The sequence below is a fragment of the Balaenoptera acutorostrata genome, chromosome 1 (assembly GCF_949987535.1).
Source record: "Balaenoptera acutorostrata chromosome 1, mBalAcu1.1, whole genome shotgun sequence".
Classification (NCBI taxonomy): Eukaryota; Metazoa; Chordata; class Mammalia; order Artiodactyla; family Balaenopteridae; genus Balaenoptera; species Balaenoptera acutorostrata.
Window position 1 is genome coordinate 33528975 of NC_080064.1, and position 22342 is coordinate 33551316.

General features: G+C 57.0%; 1 protein-coding gene across 3 annotated transcripts in view; it reads left to right on the forward strand.

The window, feature by feature from the left end:
• KCNQ4 (potassium voltage-gated channel subfamily Q member 4) overlaps positions 1-22342 on the forward strand; it is a 57718-nt gene that overhangs the window by 33183 nt on the left and 2193 nt on the right. Inside the window, exons 2-13 of one of the 3 annotated variants that reach the window (XM_007164679.2) lie at positions 455-545; positions 1203-1329; positions 1537-1712; positions 2355-2480; positions 2891-3001; positions 3184-3279; positions 6174-6262; positions 8004-8165; positions 15087-15307; positions 17017-17116; positions 19272-19403; positions 21681-21810. In XM_007164679.2, coding sequence (XP_007164741.2) covers positions 455-545; positions 1203-1329; positions 1537-1712; positions 2355-2480; positions 2891-3001; positions 3184-3279; positions 6174-6262; positions 8004-8165; positions 15087-15307; positions 17017-17116; positions 19272-19403; positions 21681-21810 — 1561 coding nt within the window. Of the gene's footprint in view, positions 1-454; positions 546-1202; positions 1330-1536; positions 1713-2354; positions 2481-2890; positions 3002-3183; positions 3280-6173; positions 6263-8003; positions 8166-8538; positions 8584-15086; positions 15308-17016; positions 17117-19271; positions 19404-21680; positions 21811-22342 lie in introns of all 3 variants that reach the window. The other 2 variants (XM_057531445.1, XM_057531448.1) reach the window with 2 other exon arrangements.

Here is a 22342-nt window from a genome sequence, read left to right on the forward strand (position 1 = left end):
TACTCCAATAAAGATGTTGAAAAAAAACACCAAAAAACCCATGAAGGCAGAGGCAATTGTCCTCATTCTGCAGGTGAAACCATGCTTCTGCCGTCTTGGAGTTCATAGGGAAGGGGGGATTCCTGGGTCCCTCCCTCGGCCAGCCCAGACAGACCTACCACCCACAGCTCAGTGACCACCTCTGTGAGCGGCAGCTGCCTCAAGGGCAATTGAGAGGGCTGGAAGGTGTCTGTGAGCTCAGCAGCCTCCTGGAGCTCTGGGGCTTCTCCCTTTGGTGTCCAGCACCAAGCCACAGCTCCAGGGAACTCTGATTCTTAGTCTGCTTTCCAGATTATTCTTCCCAAATGAAGCTTCCCTCCTCCTCCTCCTCTGACTCTGCAGCCCCCTGCCAGAGGCTCCTTGGCTGCCCTGTCCATCCAGCAGTCTAACCCTCTCCTTCATGCTGCTATTGCAGATTTTTGCTGGTCTTCAGCTGCCTGGTGCTGTCCGTGCTGTCCACTATCCAGGAGCACCAGGAACTTGCCAACGAGTGTCTCCTTATCTTGGTGAGTGCCGGAGTCTGGGTCTGAGGGAGGCTGTGTCGGGGTAGCACCTCTGGTCTGAGGGTGAAGGTGGAGTGAGGCTTCTCATACCATGGCTCGGAGAGTGGCTTGCTGTGCTGTGTTCTCTGACCTGGTGGCTGCCCCTCTCTGGGCTTCATCCCTTGCTTTATAGCAGGTGTTGGGAGAGCTCCCGCCTCTATGCCAGGGCTTATGGTGGGCCCAGAGGAGAGCCACTCCTTCTCAGGATCAAAACTGCTAACACCACCCCTGGTGTGATGGGGGTTTTCCCCCTAATGGGAAGCACCTTGGAGGGTCACAGTGACAGACAACCAACCACCCCTTATGTCACCTGGTCAGGGTTACAGAGGCTGGGATGGCTGGGAGGGGGAGGGTGGGATGAGGAGAAGAAAAACCCAGACAGCTCATGGGGACAGCAAGGGAGGACAGATTTGGGCTTTCAGTCTCTTTGGAAGACATGGAAGAAGCCACTTCCTTCTGGAATCTTCCTCAGGTCCATCCAGGCTTAAGAACCTCCAGGAGAGGTGGTCTGAGGAAATCCTAGTACCCCTAACCCAGGGACTCCGGGCTGGGTGGGTGCTGTGTGACCTAGACCCCAGTCCTGAAGAGTGGGGACCAGAACTCAGGCTCCTGGTCCCACAGGAATTCGTGATGATCGTGGTGTTTGGTCTGGAGTACATCATCCGCATCTGGTCCGCTGGATGCTGCTGCCGCTACCGAGGATGGCAGGGCCGTTTCCGCTTTGCCAGAAAACCCTTCTGTGTCATCGGTAATGGGCCTACCCAGCCCCGCCTGACTCTTGACCCCAAGCCCCAGGGTTAACACCCTGACCCCAGGACCCTGGCTGCTGACACAGACTCAACAGACCTTCCCAATCGCCCCCTCGGCCCCAGGAACCCCCAACGTCGGGTCCAGGCATGGGGTAGGTTGGCTCCTCGGCGCTGGCCATGACCTCGCCCGCTCTCCGCCCCTGCAGACTTCATCGTGTTCGTGGCCTCGGTGGCCGTCATCGCCGCCGGCACGCAGGGCAACATCTTTGCCACGTCTGCGTTACGCAGCATGCGCTTCCTGCAGATCCTGCGCATGGTGCGCATGGACCGCCGCGGCGGCACCTGGAAGCTGCTGGGCTCGGTGGTCTATGCTCACAGCAAGGTGAGGCCGGGCGTGTCCGGGGGCGTGTCCGGGGCGGAGCTGGTGCGGCAGCTGGAGGGGCGGGGCCGAGCGGAGGCGGGGCCGTGGTAGGGGAGACCAGGGACCCAGCGCGGGCGAGGCCACAGGGGCTACCTCGGGGGGCGGGGCAAGGGCGGGGTCTGGAGGGGAGGTCAGGACCAGGCCAGGAGGCGGGGCCTGAAGGGCAGGGCTTGAGAGTCTCAATTGGAAGCTTCCGGGTTTGGGGGTCTACGCTTACAGCGAAGTGGGGAGCTGGAGCGGGGTCTGAGGGTGGGGCTGGGGCGGGACAGGATGTGGGGCGGGATGGAAGCCTGAAAGTGGGGCTTGGGGGGCGGTGCAAGATGGGCTTGTGGGCGGAGGTCTGAGCATGGAACCTGGAGGGTCAAGGGCAGGGCCGGGGCGTGCTCTGAGGTTTTGTGAGGGCCTGGCTCTTCCGTGAAGGTGGGGCAGGGTCTCCTTGAAGGGAGTTGCTGAGAAAGAAAGGCAGGCAGAGCCACCTCCGGGGACTTCCGAGAGGTGGGTACTCTTATCCCCTTTCAGAACGCCTCCCATAGGCCATTCTGGGAGCCGTCCACCTCCCCACCTGTGCCAGGTGTGTGGTCTCATCCCTTGCTGACCCCACAGGAGCTGATCACCGCCTGGTATATCGGGTTCCTGGTGCTCATCTTTGCCTCCTTCCTGGTCTACCTGGCTGAGAAGGACGCCAACTCCGACTTCTCCTCCTACGCCGACTCGCTCTGGTGGGGGACGGTGCGTGAGGGTCTGTGCAGGGCCGCCCTTCTCCCTGGGACCCTCCCAGGCCTGATCATCGTGACCCCGACCTAGGAGCCTGTCTCTGTCCTCTCGACTAAGGCTGGGACCTTCGTGACCAGCCTCTGTGTTAGTCCCCCAACTTCCCCAGTGAACCAGCATGTGAACCCATCTAGTTCCCTACATCAAGCCCTTGTGACCTGTACCCCTCTCCCCCTCCAGCACGGGGGAGGGGGAGAATCCATTTATGCTTCTAACCAGCCCCCGTGACAAGTCCTTGTGACCAGTCCCTGTGGGCAACCATGGAGGCCCCCTCCCTTGTGATCAGGCTCCCACCTGCCTGTGACCCAACAAGCTCCTGTGGGTGGCCCCCGTAACCAGCCCTGCAGGTAACCTGTTTGTGTCCCCAGATTACACTGACGACCATTGGCTATGGTGACAAGACGCCACACACGTGGCTGGGCAGGGTCCTGGCTGCTGGCTTCGCCTTACTAGGCATCTCCTTCTTTGCCTTGCCTGCCGTGAGTCCCCCTCCGCTTAGGATGGCCCAGCCCTGGGCGGGGGCGTCCTGGGGACAGATCCTGCTTAAGCCCCATCCAGCATTTGCATGGGTGGTGGCGGGCACCTCAGATGGGCAGTGGTGGGGACACCTTTTGTTGTCCCCACCATCACCGTATTCCCCGAACCATGCCTATCGTCCTAGGGCATCCTTGGCTCTGGCTTTGCCCTGAAGGTACAGGAGCAGCACAGGCAGAAGCACTTTGAGAAGCGGAGGATGCCAGCAGCCAACCTCATCCAGGTACAGGATGCCCAGGAAGCCCCTGAACTGAATTGGTGTGTCAGCTCTGTATGGTGACCCTTGTGTCCCAGCTTCACAACTATGACTCCACTTTGAAGCTCAGAGAGATGTGACTTTTCTGGGGTCACATGCCAAGTCAGGGACAGAGCTAGGATGCTGGCTAAGATTGTCAGAAATTTCTCCCTGCACCACATGCCCAGTTCAGGGCTAGCCAGAGCTGTCCCATTGACCCACTGCAACCCCAACTCTACATGGCCTGAAGTGGAGTGGAGCCTGGACAAGAGGCCCTAGGTCCCTAGTGGAAACCCAGTCCTGCCACCCATCAGCTGTGCAGTCATCAGTAAGCCTGTTCTACTCCCAACACCTTAATTCACCCCGCAAGCACTCCCACAAGTGAATGTTGTAGCTACAAACCGAGAGAAACACCTTGAAAGAAAGAAATGGTTCTCTGAAGAGCATTTTACAGGGGACCTGGCCTGATCTGACCTTAAAGGGGAACTCAGGGATGACTACACTGGGAAGCTGACACTTGAGCAGAGAGCTGGAGGATGGGTAGGAGTTAACTAGGTGAAGAGGTGAAGGGGGAAGCCTTCGAGGTAAGGGAACAGCGTGTGCAAAGGTCCCATGGTGAAAGGGAGCAGGGTGTGTTTGATGACCAGGAAGGAAGCTAGTTAAGACTGGAACAGAAAGCTCAAGGAGGAGTGTACAGTGGAAGGGTTTGGATAAGTGGGCGAGGCCTAGACCTGAGGGCCAGAGAGAGGAAGTTAACATTTTCCTAAGAACAATGAGGATCCATTAACAGGTATGGAGCAGGAGGAAGGGGTGACATGATCAGATACGTGTTTTGAAAAGTGGTGAGTGGATTGGAGGGTGACCCGGGTGTGTGGAGGGAGCAGATAAGAGGCTCTGGGAACAGTCTGGGTGAGGCGGGGTGGCGGGTGACTTGGACTAGGGTAGCAACAGATGAGACGGAAAGAAATGGGCAGATTCTGCATATTTAGGAGGTGAAATTAGTGACATCAGGAGTGAGGGAGAGGGAGATGGCAGGGTGACTGGCTTGCCTGACTGGATGGTCGATGACCCTCCTCACTGGAGGGGGACCAGACTTGGGGCATGGAGAGTGTGAGTTTGGCTGGAGCATGCATAGTCTGAGGGGCCTGTGAGCCCCTGAGGGGGGATGTTGAAGAGGCCACTGATGTACTGGTGTGCAGCTGAGGTGAGGAATGTGCTGGGCCTTGTGTGCAGATGATAATGAAGTGCTTGCCCAGTGGGGAGAGGAAAGAAGGAGGAGAGAAGATGGTCCAGAGCTGGGCTTTAAGGAACCTCAGCATTTCGTGGCTGGGTGGGCAGAGTTGAGCCAGCCAAGGAAGCAGAGAAGGAACAGCCAGAGGGGTGGGAAAAAAGCAGGAGTGTGTGGGCTCAGTTTTCCCCACGGTCTGAGGCATTCCGATGGGGCACGGGCTGAAGCAAAACTCTGATTTTTTTGTGACTCCATGACTCAGCCTTGTACAAGAGAAACCTCTGCGAGAAATAGTTCAGGGAACATATGCACAGCCCGCCTCGGCCTGCTCCCCAGCTGGCCATGCTCTGACCCCCCAGCCCAGGTCTGACTCAACGCTCCCTTATCTTTCCTCCCCAGGGTGGAACCCCCCTCCCATCTCTGCTATCTCCAGCCACCAGCCCAACCTTTCCTTCTTAGCATCCCTTGGGGCACAATGGCTGCTGTTCCCTGGGAGCTGGCCTTCCGAGGGGCATTGTAGGGGCAGGTGGCTGGCACTGGCCGGGCCGAGAGACAGCTGGTATTGTGGTGCCCATAATTAATGAGACAGCTCTGGCAGCTGCTCCCCAGCCCAAGCCAGGGGCCTAGGCAAGCAGGAAGTAAAAATATTGCTGTCTTGGGAGGGTGCCTGGCCAGTGAGGTCAGCAGTGGGCCGTCCCTTAAGGACAAGAGGCACCCGAAGAAGGGTCCAGTTCTGCTTCCTCCTGCCCAGCACCTCCCATGCCTTCTTGCCCTCGCTGATCACCCCACTCACAGTCCCTACCTGGCTCTTCTCTTTACCTGTGGGGAGAGGGACTGTCCTTCCTCTTGTCTGACCGTCATCCCTCCTGCTGCAGAGGAAACCCTGCAACTTCATGGATGCTGAGGGGTTGGTAGGTGATCCTCTTTCCTCCCCTCGTCAATCCCATGGGCAGTGACAGGCAGCTGGGAAGGAGGGGGTGGGGTTATTATTAGTAACAATGGTTTATTCAGTCAATGTTCATTCCCCAAACATTTGCAGAGCACCCATCAGGTGCCAGAGGATACGGTGCTGACCAAGACACAGCTTACAGTCTAAGGAGAGAGAAAGACATTAATCAAATACACAATGAATAGATATTTATCAGCTGTGGTAACAGGAGATAACAGGAGTGTTTAAAGGGGGAACTTGGTATTAAGTGCCTGCTATGTGCCACGCACTGCGCTTGGCATTTAATATACATTTGCCCATTTAGTCCTCACAACACTCTGTTAGGTAAGTAGTATTATGTCCATTTCACAGATGAGGAACCTGAGGCTCTGCACATTTACTTAATTTGCCCACGTGAGTCGGTGGCAAAGCTGGGATTGGAAACCCACTTCTACCTGGTGACAAAACCGCAGCCCTTAGCTCCCATGCTCCAAGGCCTCTGGCTCTGATGCTGACTGTGCGTCACCTTGGGGAAGCCTTTTCTCTCCAGGCCTCCTTCTAGCCCTGCTGGTGGCTATGGAGTTGGAACTGGCCTCTGGCTCTGAGTACCCTTCACCTGGCCTGAGGACTGGGTTCTTTTGGGGGCAGAGGGCTGGTGGGGGGCTGAGAGGCCCCTCTGATGCCTTGTCCCCTACCGCGTCCTTCCCCTTTCTTCCACACCACCAGGCTGCATGGCGCCTGTACTCCACCGACACGAGCCGGGCCTACCTGACAGCCACTTGGTACTACTATGACAGCATCCTCCCGTCCTTCAGGTAGGTCCTACTGCAGGGGGAAGGGGAGGTGGGTGGCTGGTAGTAATGCCCCTTGGGGACAAATGGCTGGGACTCAACCCTGGAGGGGGGCAAAGGGGTAGACAGCTCCCAGGGGAGCATCTGGGGCTGGCTCTGTAGATCCTATGTCACCCAGAGCCTGGAACGTCCTCTCTCCCATTCTGCTATGCCAGGGAATGCGGTGACACTGGACACAGGGCATGGGGTGGAACCCTGCCCTGCTGGCTGAGCCCTGGGTCCTGGGGTGTTGGCAGGCCACATGCTCACCCAGAGTTGTTGCCACTCAGGGCAGTGGCCCAGGCGGCTCACTCCCCACAGTCTGAGTTGGGGGCAATGTGAGCGCTTGCCAGCCTGGCGTATTGCAGCTGGGTAGAGACAGCGTGGTGTGGGCAAGAACGTGTGTGCCATGTTGGGTACAAGCACCCACCCCAGCACCCCCATGCGTAACTGATTTTACTGTCCCAGGCAGCAGCCTTAGGGCCCAGAAGCGGGTTCGCCCTCCTGGCCCAGGCTGGGGTAAGACTGCACGGGGGTGGCTCCACGCAGGGGATCATTAATAGCATCACCAAGGTTCGTGTGGCCAGGTGCCTGGCCAGGCCCTGAGGCAGGAATGAAGACCTTGGAGAGCGGCTCAGTCCCGTGGGCAGGCGGGCAGTGAGCAAGGCAGGGCCAGGCTGCTGCGCTCAGCGTTTCTGCCGGCGCCTTTTTTGCCTCATTAGTTCTCCAAGAGCAGCTGTTGCGTGATCCCACTCACCCCTGCACCTGGCTGCCCCCATCCCCGCTCCCTCTCAGCCCCAGGGGCTTTCCAGGGGAGGAGCAGGAGAGAAGGGGCTGGGAAGGAGGGGCTCCCAGAATCACACTGGTTCCCCCCATCTCTCCACCTGGCAGAGGCAAGCTCCCACCTTAGAGACAGGGATGGTGGTTAGATTAGAAGGAGCCGTCCTTTCTAGAAGTAGTCCTAAGGACTCAAGGCCAGGCCTTGGGGAGTGGGGCAGGGGCTGGTTTGTTAGAAATATGATGTGTGTGATGGGGAGGGAAGATTTGGGGACGTGGTCTTGGGTCCTCTGGAAAGAGGAACAGAGCTTGGTTTGGAAATTCTGGGTCCACTGATCCTCCTTTTCCCTGGACCTCAGTTTCCTCATCCATACAATAGACAAAGAGGACAAAGAGGGGAGATATCCTTCTTGGGTTATAGAAACAAGAAATGGCCTGAGAGTTAGGAAGAAGCTGAGCCCTCAATCTAGTCTCCAAGAGCCCAGCGGCAAGAGTGAATGCTGCAGGAGAAGGAAGCTGGGCTGCCCTATCAAGTCTCCCTCCTCAGCCTCAGTTTCCCCCTAAAATCCAGTCGGATCTGGAGGGTGAGGATTTCAGGGCTGCCGCTGGCCTCCGGGTGGGCACAGCTCCACGTCCAGGTGCTCGGCTTGCTGAGCGGAGAGTGAGGTGGATTTGAGCTCCCACCTGCCCCCTTGGGAGGGTGCCCTCGAGTGGCGCCCATCCTGCACAGTCATACTTGGCACCCTTGAGGGTTTCCCAGGAGCTGAGTATAGAGAGAGAGGGAGGAAGGCTAGTCTCCCACCCCCACCCCTGCCCATGCGGGCCTGGGGTGTTTGCCGAGCACCTCCAGAGAGGCAGGGCCTGGCAAGATCTGTCAGGAGCTCAGTGCCCTCAGGTGAGGGGGCAGTGCCAGGGCCCTGCCTGCTGCTGACGGTGCCCTGTCCTGCAGAGAGCTGGCCCTCTTGTTTGAGCACGTTCAACGGGCCCGCAATGGGGGCCTACGGCCCCTGGAGGTGCGGCGGGCGCCAGTACCCGACGGAGCGCCCTCCCGTTACCCGCCCATTGCCACCTGCCACCGGCCAGGCAGCACCTCCTTCTGCCCTGGGGAAAGGTAGGGGCCCCCCGGGGCTGCCACCTCCTCTTGCTTCTCCTCCTCCTCTTCCATTCTCTGTCTCATCCTCTCTCAGACCTGCCTCCAGCCACTATGTGGGTGTCTGGGCCTGTGCTGGGGACTCCCAGACCTTGTCATGAGGCCTGGACCAGTTGTCATCAGAGGGTCTGACAGGTATAGAATGAGGGTCTCTCTGGAGAGGCCAGAGTGGACTCATCGTTTTGTCACCTTGGGTTCCAAGGGTCTGAGTGGGGGAGATGTCCACACCATCCTTTCCCATCACCTCCTCCATTCATTCCATTGTCCTCTTTCTTTCTCTGTTTCCACGTCCCCCTCACTCTTCCATCCCTGCACCCCCACCCCTCCCGGGAAGCTGGAGAGAGGAGGAGGCCGCTGGCCACAGGTGCTTACGGCTCAGGTAATCGTGGACACCATACTGGGGTGTGAGGGCAGGGACCCCCCCTCCCCCAGCATGTTCCTCTAGAAGGGGCTTGACGCTGAACTCGCCTCTCGGGAACTAGATGCCACCTGGAAAGAGAGCTCTGTGACTAAGAACTGCTGTAGGGCCTATGTAAACTCAACCAATGACTAATGCTCTTGTCTTGTGCAAGCCTTGTCCACAGCTTTGCTAATCCCAGAGGGTCCTCCTGGGATTCTCCCACAATGCCTTTCTTCCTTACAGAGGGACATTTTGCTGTCCCAACAGTCTCTTTCCCCCTTGACCTGCCTCTCCTGGAGCTTTTGCATCTTGAAAGAAGAAGAAAGAAAGAACAATGCTTACCCTCATGTAAATGTTCATAAATAGTGGAATTTCAGGCATATTTGGATAAGGGAGGCCCACTAACTCACAATATGGGAAAGCGGCTTCTCCTGTAGAGGTGTAGCTTTGAGGTCAAGGATTCAATCCCCCCACCGTCACAATCACCCCCTGTTGCCTACCCATCTCTTTGTTTTGTCTCATCTTTACATATCATCCCTGAATCAGCCAGGTGGACATCTGGGCCTTGAGCCTCAGGTGTGATTCTGAGTCCCAGGCCCAGAACAAGGGAGGGGAGAAGAGGTGAGCCACTCGGGGATCAGAAGGAAGAGGTGCAGTGAAAGCCTCTGCTGCCTGGTGCTGCGTGTCCTTGAGAAAGTCATCAGGCCACTCTGAGCCTCTGGGTTCTGGGCAGAAAATCAGCAGTTTTTAGGCTGATCGGGGGGCTCTGGGTTCTCTGGGTTTCTGGGCTAAAAGGGCCTGGGGAACAGGGAGGAGGGGGTTCTGGTGCAGAGGATGCTGGGAGCAGAATTCCTTTTCCGGTCTCAGTGAGGGCACTTCTGGCCAGGGGCTGAACAGGAAGTGGGTAGAGAGGGAGAGCCCCTCCAGGTCTCTGTGGGGAGGGGAAGCATGATTGGCCAGGGTAGGCTGGGAGTTCACTGGAAGAGGGTCCATGGTGCAGCCCCACTTGTATTCTTTGTCACTATCTGAATGTCCTACAGTGTTATCCCCACACCCACCCAACCACAGCTGACAGGTAGAAACTCAGAAGTTTTGGCATTTGAGCACCACGGCCCACGGCCTGAGCCGGGGCTCTCTGTAGCTTCAGTTCGCTCTGGTCTCCCTCTGCCTGAGTGGGAAGACACTGAAAATGGACATTATCCTGGACTCCAGCACCGGTACCACCCCCCGCAGCTGCTCTGGGTCTCTGGCCCCCCAAGGCCTAGGAACAGATGACTGCCGAGAGCTCGGCCATCACTAACTCCCAGCCTGTGTCTGTCTGCCCTGCAGTGTCTGTGTGGCTGGGGCTTATGGTGCTGGTGGTGGAATGTCCCTTCTTCCCAGGGACGCCGGGGGCTGAGCTGGGACTTCTAGGAGATCAGGCACCAGCCTCAGGCCAAATGGCCATATCCTTAATCTTGGCTCTCTGGGCCCTGTGGGGTGGGTGCCCAAGACAGGACCACCCCCCAAACACACACACACACACACACACACACACACACACCTGGTTGGCCACACCTTTAGTGGTGCTTGTGGGTGGATCCAGGCTGAGCATGTTCCCAAGACAGGACCACCCCCCCAAACACACACACACACACACACACACACACACACCCCTGGTTGGCCACACCTTTAGTGGTGCTTGTGGGTGGATCCAGGCTGAGCATGTTCCCAGGGGCACAAGGAGCAGGACTTCCTGAGGGGTGGCATTGCCAGGGCCAGGACCTCTCTCTGTGGGTTTTGTGCTGAGGTGCTAAGACAGTGGTTCTCAAAGCATGGCCCACTGACTTCCTGCATCGGCATCCCATGGGACATTTGTTCAAAATGCAAGGATACTGGACCTCTCCCCACGCCCACGGAATGAGCATCTCTGGAGAAGAGGCACAGAATTCTGCATATTTAACGTGCTCCCCATGAGATCCTTGTGCAAAGCCGGAGAACCTCTGCATTCTGGGCATGTGGGCTGGAGGATGATTTGAGCTGGGGGGTCCTTCTCTCCCACCAGCCACAGGAGGCCAGCCCCATCCTGGCAGCTCCCCATGCTCTGCCCACCTGCCTCCTTCCCACTAACCTCTGTTTGTGTCTTGTTCTCAACTTTCCAGCCAGATGTTTAGTAATAAACGGAGTTTCTTTCGGATCCACGCCAGCTGGAGACCGAGGTACCCCCTCGCCTGCTCCTCCAGTTCCCGCTCCTCCTTGCCCCACCCAGTTCTGGGGCTGGAGAGGGGGACAGGATGGGCCAAAGACAAGGTGCATGTGCCTGCCGCCTGCCATCTGCCTTGGGGCCCTGACGAGCCCCTCGCCTTCCTGGGGATGCCTCTGCCAGGTCTGGTGCCCAGTCTGCCAGGTCTGGTGCCCGGTCTGCCAGGAGGGACACCTACAGGAGCCTTGGGATGAGTTCTGGCTCTGCCGCTGACCCCCACTGCGTGATCTTGGCCAAATTGCTTCCCTTCTCTGGACCTCAGTTTCCCATCTATGGAATGGGCAGATTGAACTAGAGGCTCTCTGAGGGTCCTTCCCACTCTGACTTTTGCCAGGCCTTTAGCTTCCTGGCTCCCCGCTGCCCACCTAGATCCCAGCAGATGCCTGAAGGAGCTGGGACTGGCACCTCCTTCGCTAACTCCAGAGCCCAGTTCTTTAGCTGCCTCATTTAGCCACTACATCCCTTGGTACCTGCCCTGTGCCAGGCCCTGCACTAGGAACACAATGATGAATAAAACATTGTGCCTAGAGAGTTGCAACGAGTAACTGCTATTCGGCGTGATGAGCACAGCTAAAGGCAGAAGCAGAAGGCCTGTGGAGCTTGGGTCAGGCATTTCGCCTGGAGAAGGCCCCCAAAGGAGTGGGTGTGAGGGAGGGCCTTCCAGGCCAAGGAAGCGGCGCACACCAAGGGGAGAGGGTGAGAGAGAGCGCGGCTTTGGCAAAGAACAGGCAGCCCAGCGTGGAGGTCGGGAGCTGAGGCTGGGTCACGAAGAACCCAAGGGCCCCGTGTGAGCTTTATCCTGTTGGCACTGCCTGGCAGCTTGGGCTTACAGAGTCCTGGGTTTCCCAAAGTGCCTCAGGAGCCTTGAGGATCAGGGGGCCCATGAGGAGGAGATGGGTGACGGAGCTCCTGGCTGCTCTATCAAGAAGCAGTGTTTCTTAGAAACACGGGTTCTGGATCTGAGCCTGGCTAGGGGACCTCGGGCATAAGCCCTCTGTGCCTCCGTTTCCTCCCATGTAAAATGCGGACGATCGTAGGGTCTGCTTCCGTTCAAACTGTGCCTGGCTCAGAGGAAGTGCTATATAAATGTCGGCCTCATGCAGTTTGGTATGTTATGATATGAGCTTGGAAACCATGGCTGTAGGACACGGGCACATGCTGGAGGATAAAGCCGAGGAGTCTCTGGGCCAGATCTGCCCCTTTGCAAGATTCCTTGGGCTGTGTGGGTGTGGTGGGCAGGAAGGGCGAGGCCAGGGTGGAGAGGCCAGCCACGCGCCGTTTCCCAGTCCTGAAGAGAGGGGCTGTATGCAGCACCAGAAGGGGTAGGCTGCCTCCCCCCACGCCTCCACCGCCGAGCTTGGCCTTCGGCAGGCAGATGGGGTCCTTAAAGAAATCCCTGTGGGAGTGAGCACAAGGGTTGGGTCCAGCAGAGCAGTCAGAGGGCAGCCAGTGCCCCGAGCTTACCCTCTCGCACAGGGAAGCCCCAGTCAAGCCCACACATCTGTCCCCCAGACACCAACAGACGCTGCAATCAGTTTCTCACTGGCACCATTGATGTTTTGGGTCAGAAAATTCTTTATTGTTGGGGGCTGTCACATGCATTGTTCAGCATGTTTAGCTGCGTTCCTGGCCTCTACCTAGATGCTAGGAGCACCCCCCAGAGTGACAACCAAAAATGTCTCCAGCCAAATGTCCCCTGGTGAGCAAAACAGCCCCCACCTGAGTATCATTGCCCGAGACCCTATCCTGGCGGCTTGTCCCAGAGAAAGAACATAGTCTCTGCAGTCACAGAAAACTGGGTTCCAGGCCTCGTTTCATCCAGAGGAGCTCTACGACCTGGAAGCCGAGTCACCCCCTTCCGTATCTGTAAAATAGGGGTGGTAACTCTGGAGCCCGCCACCTGAAGTGGCTGAGAGCTGAAAAGGCTCAGGCAGTCAGACTGGACCTTGTGTGTTCTGAGGAGCCGGGGAGGGAAGGAGCTCTTTCGATGTCCACTGTGTGCCAGGTTTCTTTCCATTTTCTTTGAGCTTTTAGGCTCCAAAGAGGCTGACATGAGCCATTTTCTGGGCGCTGCCCAAGGAGCTGGAATCCAGGGCCGCCCCTGGGAAAACAGTGCCTTCTTACCTTGAAGAGGAGCCCAGGGTCTCTGGCTGGCTGGAAAGTTACAGAACCCCACAAACCACGCTGGAAGCTCCTTCAACCATCACAGAATCAGAGCTGGAGAGGGACCTTTCAAGACCTCTAGGGCAAGCCCCCACCCCCTTCCTTTATCAGTCCTGCTGAGTGCAAACTCAGTCTTGCTCGCACACTTCTCGTGACAGGGAGGTCACCCCCTTCCCCCAGAACACCATTGGAGTGTTCTGACACTTGGCTGAGTGTCAGGGCCTTCTCCACCCCCCTCTCTTCCTCTGCCCCTTGGAAGAGTGGAGGACAGAAGGAGGGGCTGCACGGATGGGGTTGGGGGGTGCTTGCCAGCATGAGGAGAGCCTGAAGGAACAGCTCTGCGGAGGAAAGTTTGGGAGAGCCATCCTCAAACTTTGGTTGGAATCTTTGGGATGTGCTGAGGGGATCCTGGGCCAGCAAACAGCATGCTGGATTGCAGGGGCCGCCCTGTCCTTCTCTTCTGATATCTTCAGGGCCCCCATCCTTGACCTGTAACCTCTCCCCTCTGGGCAGAGGTTCCTACCCCTAAGGATGGCCCTACATCCCAGTTGCCTTCCTGAAGGCACCTGCTGAAGGTGCCCCTGGTTTCGAGGTCTCCCTCACCTCAGCACCTCGGCTCTATACTCTGTCCCCCATGCCCTGGGCATGGAGGACCATGGGTCCCACTCTGCCCTGAAACCAGAATCTGTCCTCTCCTCAACCCTTGATCTCAAAGTCCCAGAGACTAGGTGACACAGTGTCCTCCCCCAGCCCCGGCCCCATCTCAGAATTCCTCCCAGACTGGCTGGTGCTCTCCTGAGCCAGGGCCCTGGACATTTGGGGTGGAAGGGCCCCAAACGTGTCTGAAGGGGGCCCTTCAAGTGGCAAGCCACAGCAGGGAGGCAGTGATGACACCACAGGCCATGGGGTGGGGATGTTTGCATAGGTCCTATTCAGACAGCGGCAACGTGGTCCTTGAACCTCTTGGACACAGAGTTACTCTACCAGGTATTGGTTAAGCAGGGCCTGTCGCGGGGAATCTGAGGCCTCCCCTCACCTGTCTTCCTCCAAGATTTGGGGAATGGGTGAGGAGTTTGGGTGCGGGAAGGGAAGTCTGAGTACACACACAGATACGCACACGTGTGTTCACACATACACAGACATGTAGATGCTGTTGAACTGCAGACTCAGGAGGCTGGGGGGGGGGGTCACATGAGCAGGACGTCCGTCTGGGTGGGCAGAGCTCAGGCAGGGGAGACCACAGAACAGGTTATAGACCTTCACTGGGAGGAGGGGCACCAGGCATGGCCTGGGCATACTTGTGGGCCCATGCTGGGCCAAGAACCCCAGCAGGCCAGTGCACTGCACACCTCCAGGGGCACCATTCTCACTGAAGTCTGAGTGATGGAGACTTTGGAATTTTGCAGTGCACTGCCTGTACAACTGTACCAGGTCCTAAAGCCCTGACCTGACCAGTGTGGGGTCAGATAGCTCCAGCGGTGGACAAAGGAGGAAAATATAAATTGACACGTGTATATACATGCTGACGTAGGTACACACACTGGCACCTGTGTGCATGCAAGCACACACCCTACACATGCACATGCCCTCAACTCCACACAGCCCGCCCCTGTGTACAGGGAGGAGCTGGGGGCCTAACTCAGTGTGCATGGCCAGGTGAGCTTCTCCATCCCTCAGCAGCCTGTCTGTCCCCAATGGGGTCACCACCTCCACCCACCCACCTGCCTGGGCCAGGCCCAGCTCCCCCATCCCCCTGTCTGTCTCTAACTCCCTTCTTGGGTTTCTGTCACTCTTTCCACTCTGACATCTGTCTCCTGTGCACCCCTTATCTGTCTGGGCAACAAGGGGTGGGAGGTGGGAGTGGGGAGGGGAGTTGTTCAGACTGACCCTGGATCAGCTTCTCATAGGAGTCAGGGCCCCCCTCACCACACCCTTGTCCCATCCCAGGAAGTCTCCCCTTGGTGGAGAATCAGCCCCAGTAGCTGCCCCCAAGCCCTAAGTCAGCAGTGTCCCCACTCTCACCGGCCCCCAGCTCCTGCTAACTCGGCTCTCTCCCCCACCCGACCTGCTGTGCCAGCAGCCGGATGGGTATCAAAGACCGCATCCGCATGGGCAGCTCCCAGCGGCGGACAGGCCCCTCCAAGCAGCACCTAGCACCTCCACCGATGCCCACTTCCCCGAGCAGCGAGCAGGTTGGGGAGGCCAGCAGCCCCACCAAGGTGCAGAAGAGCTGGAGCTTCAACGACCGCACACGCTTCCGGGCCTCCCTGAGACTCAAACCCCGCGCCTCCACTGAGGGTGAGCCCCTGCGGGTCTGGGGCCAGGACCTGCTGAGGGTGGCAGGGCGGACACAGAGTCTGGGCTGGGGGTGGAAATACTTGGTTCTAGCCCCAGCTTTGCAGCAGATTGACTATCTTTGGGCACCAGTCTTCCGGTCTGTAAAATGGGCATCATAATACCTGCTTTGCTGATGCTCCAGACAGTTTGAGAATCAGAGGAGAATGTAGAGGTGGCATTTGGTAGTAGTTAGGAGCACAGGCTGCCTGGGTTTGAATCCTGGTTTTGTCACTTATCTTGGGCAGGTAACCTAATCTCCCTGGGCCTCATTTTCCACATCTATAAAATGGGAACAAGAAGCATATCTACTTCATAGGATTGTTGTGAGGATTAAATGAGATTATCCACAGTAGGTGAACGGAAGAGTTCTGGAATATAGTAAGTGCTCAACAAAAGCTAGAAGTATTATAAACATGCTCTGGAAGGAGCAGGAAGCCATCCTTGCTGAACTGAGCCCTGACTGTGTACAGCCCCATGCTGGATTATCTCGTTTACTTCTCTCAACAACCCTGGGAAGTAGGGTCTGTCTCTATCCCCATTTTATGGATGTGGAGACTGAGCTCTCTCAGCTAGTGAGTGGTAGAGCTGGTATCCTCAACCACGTCTGTCCAGCTCCACGGTCCACACTCCCCACCCTGGCCCTCTTCGCCAGCCCAGCCTGGGGATGTGAGGCTGCGAACCTGGTGGGGGTTGCTTTTAACTGGTTAGAGAGGTCACTTTTTTGAGTTCGAGCTCCATGACCTAGGTAGGATACTGCCCCTTTCTGTGCCTCGGTGTCTTCTTCTGGAATACAAGAGGGTTGGACCAAGTCCCCTGGAAGACTTCTCCCAGCTTTGACCTGCTTCAGGGCCCTGGGTGGGAAAAGGAGTTGGGGGGGTAGACAAGGATGGAGGTTGGGGACGGGAACCTCGGAGGGAGGGGACCCAGCCATGCTGCCTCTGTCCGTGCTGTATCAGCCCCCAACATGCTGCTGGCTGACCACTCGGGCAGCCCTTTCCTGGAAAGTTACAGAACCCCACAAACCAGTCTTTGGGAGGTGCTGGAAGTCTGGGCATGGCTGGTGCCCGGGGCCTCCTCTTCCCTGCCAAGAAGCTGCCTGGCCTCCTGCCCCTCCTGCCCCTGTGAGGCCAGGATAGCATTACCTGTCTGTGCAGTGCAGGGCACCAGCCTCGGAGAAGCTGTTTCTCTCATGGGGGCGGGAGGGAGAATGACTTGGTTTAGGGACTTTGTCAGTAGCAGAGCTGGGGGTGGGAGCCAGCCCCCTGATTGGCTCCAGGCTGAAGGATGAGGCTGTGTGCGCAATTGTGTGCAGAGGCCTCGAGCCCCTTGTCTTTGGGGCTCACTGGCCTGCGTGCTGGGACAGGTGGGACTTCCTCTAGGGCTGTGTGCACTTTACCCCGGGCCAGACCACATGTGCCCTAAAGCAGCTCCTGCTCACCAGCCACCAGGCAGATGTTTACACGGGGCAGATGGGCATGCAGCAAACGGAGGTTTTCACTCTGGGTAGGACAGCCAGGGGGGCAGGAACCTGGTCTGCTTTGTGCCCCCAGGAAGGTTCTGGGCCCTTCCTGAGGCTCTGTCTCCCTCTCCGTACCTCTAAGGGTGGTGGTAGAGGTTGGGCATGGCCCCTTCTGCTGCCACCACCTGTCCCCCTGCCCCCGACTTTTCAGAGGGCCCCTCGGAGGAAGTGGCAGAGGAGAAGACCTACCAGTGTGAACTCACAGTGGACGACGTCATGCCCGCTGTGAAGACGGTCATCCGCTCTGTCAGGTGAGGCTGAGGCTGGAGGCGGGCCGCCCACTGCTGCTCCCCATCTGGGGCCTGCTCTCATGGCCAGGCCTGGCCTAGCTCCCAGCACGCCAGCTGCTGCCTGCCTGGTACCCTCAGTGGAAGGCGGGCGGGGTGGAGAGGTGGCATATGGCTCCCAGCAGGCTTTGTGCAGACACATCGTGTCTGGACGGCTGGCCGGGTGGGGCGGTGGGCACCGCTGCCCGTCGTGGTCCCTCTGCTCACACCTGCGGTGTCCTCTCTGCTTCTCTCCCCTTCCTCTCTCTTACTTCATGTCAGGCTCTCTTCTCTTTATTTCTCTCTCCCTAGCTGGTATCGGCATCTGCCTGTTTCTCCCTGGGTCTCCGTCTTACATGCAGTTTTGGTCCATCTCTGTGTCTCAGTCTCATCCTCCTCTTGCCTCTGTGACTCAGACTTACTGTCTCTCCTTGGGTGTCTTGACCTCTGCCTGTCTGTTTCCTCCAGGACTTCCTCCAGAGCAGTGTTTTTCAAACCACAGGTCACAACAGTTTGAAATCAACTTAGTGAAATCAACTTAGGGGGCCATGGTCAACATTAAAAAAAAAAGAATAGAAAGTATCAGAGTACATCCCTCATAGTAAGAATAAAAATGTTTATGAAACTTCTATTTCAGTTGTGTGTGTGCGTGTGTGTGTGTGTGTGTATACTAGCTTCTGTAAACTGTATTTCTTATGGTGGGTCTTGGTCAAAAAGTTTGAAGGCCCCTGCCCTACTGGCTCTACTGGCTGTCTCCCTCAACAATTCGGGGGGAGGGGCAGAGTCTCCTGAGCCCTTTAGCTGTACAGCCAGGGATCTGGCCCCAAGCTCCTTGGAATGGAGTTCTGGCCAATCTCTGTCTCCACCCTGCCGCTCCAGCTTCACCCCTAGGCCTTCTAGACTCACGCCCTCTCCTCCCTGCCTCATGCACCTGCCTGGACACCCTCCTCCCAGAGAGTCTGAGGCCTCTCCCCACCCACTTTTTACACATCCTGTCTCTCCCCTCCAAGTGCCCAGCTTCTGAAACACAACGCCTGAGCTGCCCCCTGGCTCAGGTCAGCTCTCCTTGGCGCCTCACACCCAGCATGCCCCAATCCTGTTCCTCCTCCCACGTCCCCATGTCAGGCAGTGGCACCGCCATCCACCCTGTGCCCAAGCCATGGGGTCGTGCTGGACTCAGACTCAGAAGCCTTTCAGTCCTCTCTCCTGCACAGCTCAGAGCTGTCCTGTGTCTCCACCCCACTGCCCTCTTCCAGCTCTTCCCCTGCAGTGGGTCTTCCCACCCGGGACTCTGCCCGTCCGGGGCATCCTCCACACAGGCGTGCAGAGGATGGTTATGCTGAAGCAGAGGAAGCCACACGGCCGTCCCCACTGCCCCGACCTCCCAGTGCCCAGTCGCTGCCGGGCATTCAGAGCTCTTCAGAGTAACCCCCCACCCCAGCCCCGCAACACATACACACACCTCCCCTGCCTCCCATGGATTAACCCTTTTCCTTCACATCCTGTTCCAGCTACTCTGAACTGACTCTCACTCACACATCTCCTTGCCTGTCTGTGTCCAGAAAGCCTCCCTTCATTCCCCTCCTCTTGCCCTGGGACTGCAAAGTATCACTCTTAAGACTTGTCCCCTGACCTCCCCACCCAAGCTCTCCCTTCTCATGGTCCCCAGTCCTCTTTCTCCATTCCTTGACATGACCCTTGTCACCCCATAATTGTCTGTGTCCTCTCCATCTCCCACCCCAGACCAGTGTTCCTGAGGCCAGGGATTGGATCTGATGCCCTTTTGGGTGCCCAGGGTCCAGCACAGCGGTGCTAACAGGCATATGCAAAAATGTCTTCCCCTAAGCTGTCATCAGCAGCAGTGTTCACAGATGCCTACCTTGTGTCCCACCCAGCAGAGAGAAACCAGGCCCAGTCCCTGCCCTCCCAGGTGACTGCAGATACAGGCACATTAAAGAATACCAAACAAACTTAGGGGGCCGGGGCAGAAGCGCGGTGGGTAGGTAGGCAGGCTGGACACCCGGCAGTGGCTGTTTGCGGTGGCCCAAGCAGGAGCTGCCCTCGTGCTGGACAAGGTAGCAAAGGACGGAGAGGGGGCTGGAAAAGAATCCCTGTCCTCTGAGACCCCCTCGCCCGACAGGATCCTGAAGTTCCTGGTAGCCAAAAGGAAATTCAAGGAGACGCTACGACCATACGACGTGAAGGACGTCATCGAGCAGTACTCCGCAGGGCACCTGGACATGCTGGGCCGGATCAAGAGTCTGCAGGCCCGGTGGGTGAGCCGGCCCCCGACGGGGGAGGGGGGCAGGGCGGCCGCGGCACCAACCCCCGCACGAGGTCCGCTGGAGCCCATCTGCCGGTGCCCGAACGGAGCCCCGAGCGCCCCCTCGGGGCCGCTGCGGGAGCTGGAGTTTCTGGCCTGCAGCGCGCTGCAGCCAGAGCCCGCACCTGTTATTGAACCTGAAGAAACGCCAAGCCGCAGGTCCTCCCTGCGAACCCTACTGACCTGCTTGTCTCAGGAACGTCTTTAGATGACTGTTTTCTCGTCCTGAAGTAACAGGCTTAAGATAATCAGTGACCTCCCATCTCCTAAGGGAATAGGCAAATTGTCCTCAATACTGCTCACCTCTTGCCTCTGGAATCCTCCAGCACCTCTTCTCTCCACCCAGCGTATAGGAAGATTCTCACACCAAGACCCCAATCACCTACAACTCGCCCTTTTCCTCTTGTGGCTTGCATTCTCACTGCCCATTCATTTGTTCTCTCAAGAAATAGTTATTGGGCATTTATTTGTTACTTACCAGACAGTGGGGATATGGTAGAAAGCAAATGGCTCCTGCCCTCATGGAGCTTTCATGCCAGTGGAAGGAGAACAGATGATAGTAAGTGAAACTAGAATATGTCAATTGATGATAAAGGCTAAGGAGAAAAATAAGAGTTAGGGTGTTGGGATTTGTGATTTTTAAATAGGCGAGAAGGTGATATTTGAGAAAAAAAAAATGGAAGGTGAGGCAAACAGTCCCATGGTTGTTGTTTAAATAAAGAGTTTCCAGAGGGAACAGCAAGTGTAAAGGGTTTGAGATGGGCAGGTGCCTGGGATGATGATTTAGGAACAGCAAGCAGGCCAGTGCGCCTCTCCTGGCACGAGGGAAGCAGGAGATGAGGTTAGAAGGCTAATGGCACTTAGACTATGTAAAGCCCTGTAGGCCACTGCAAAGATGTTGGCATTCATCAGAGTAAGATGCAAGCATTGGAGGTCCTTGAGCAAAGGACTGATGAAATCTGAGGTATATTTTAAAAGGATCACCCTGGATGCTGTGTTGAGAATGGCCTATAAGGGGCTAGGGTGGAAGTAGGGAGACCATTGAGGAAGCTACTTCAGATATCCAGGCAAGAGATGATGGGGACTTGGACCAGGTGGCAGCAGTTGAGGTGGGGAGAAATGGTCATATTCTCGATATATTTTGAAGGTAGAGCTGACAGGGTTTTTGGACGGGGTGTAAGAGAATAAAAGAGAGAGAGGGAGAGAATCAAGGATAAAGCCAAGGTTTTGGCTTGAGCAAGAGGAAAAAAGTTGCTGTTTATTGACATGGGGGAAGTCAATGAGTGGAGCAAGTTTTGATCAGGAAAGTTGGGACATGTTGGGTTTGTGATGCCCATCAGACATCTAAATGGAGTGTTGATCTGGCAGAGGAGTGTGGAGTTTGGAGGAGAGGTATAGGCTGGAGATATAGATTTGGTGTCAACAGTGTATAGAGGAATTGAAAATCTGGAACTGAAGACATCAGTTAGCGAGTGAGAGTAAATAGAAAAAAAGAAGTCTCAGGAATGAGCCTTGGGTCCTGCAATGTTTAGAGGTTGTGGAGATAAAGGAGGAACCAGCAAAGGAGACTGAGAAGGAGCGGTGAGTGAGGTAGGAGGAGAACTGGGCGAGGCTGATGTTTGGGAGTCCAGATGAAGAACATGCAGGAAGAAGGGGTGATCAGATGTGCCGAGCACTGCTAACAGGTCAAGTATAATGAGAATCAAATTTAACAACGTGGAGGTCATTTGGGAACTTGACAACAGTAGTTTTGGTGAAATGGTGGGAATGAAAGCCTGATTGGGGAGGTTTTGGAGAGGAAGGAAGGAGAGAAATTGAAGATAGAGGATAGAGCTAACACTTTCAATAATTTTGCTATAAAGAGGAGTAGAAAAATAACGTGCATCCAGCTCCAGCCTTGTCCCCCTTATAACTCACATTCCTACTTTCGTCTCTCCCTCTACCCAGTCCACCGTTGCCTGCCTGTGCTCCCGTCAGGCAGCTGTTTTACTTGTCATGCTTGCGTGTGGTGCCTTTGCTCGCCTGGTTGGAAAACCCTCAAAGCAGCGGCCGGGTACCTCCGTTTAACTCGGCCTCCATTTGGCAGATCAAACCGGCCCCTCCCTCAGATTGCCTGCTCCCACCGTGCAGGATGTCTCTCTCCCCTTTCTGCAGGCAAACTCGAATTCTTGTAGGAGAGAGTTGTGGCGAGTGCCTGGGCCCTTTGACAGTTCCCTTTCCCCACAGGGTGGACCAGATTGTCGGCCGGGGCCCCGGGGACCGGAAGGCCCGGGAGAAGGGCGACAAAGGGCCCTCCGACACGGAGGCGGTGGATGAAATCAGTATGATGGGACGCGTGGTCAAGGTGGAGAAGCAGGTGAGTGTCGGAGGGAGTTTCGCTGGTGTGGTGGAGCTAGTCGTCGACCAAGAAGCTCTGGAATGCCTCCGGTTCACGCCCAAGGGGAGGGTGCGTTTCTCAGAGCAGCCCTGAGCACCCGCGGGGCAGGCATCCACTGCCCGACCGACCCCGCCCTACAGATAAGCCCCGCCTCCCAGGAGGCCCGCCCACTCCTGCTAATTGACCCCGATAAACCCACCCCCTCCGGCCAAGCCCCGCCCTACGTTGCTAGCGTCTCAGATAAGCCCGTCGAAGTCCCACCTACTTCATCTGACCCCCTCCTCACTTGTCTCTGTCGATCACCCGCACTATCCTAACCAATCACAACTAAATTTCGTTCATGGGAGGCGGGGCGGGGAATAAACCCCAGGTTCCCAGCTTCGTTCCGCCCTCCGGCCAAGCTCCGCCTTTCCTGTCGCACTCCCTCCCGGAGGAGCCGTGTCTCCCAGATGTGACCCTCCCCGGGCAAGCCCCGCCTCCCAGCCGCGTCCCGCCCCCAAGTCCCGCCTCC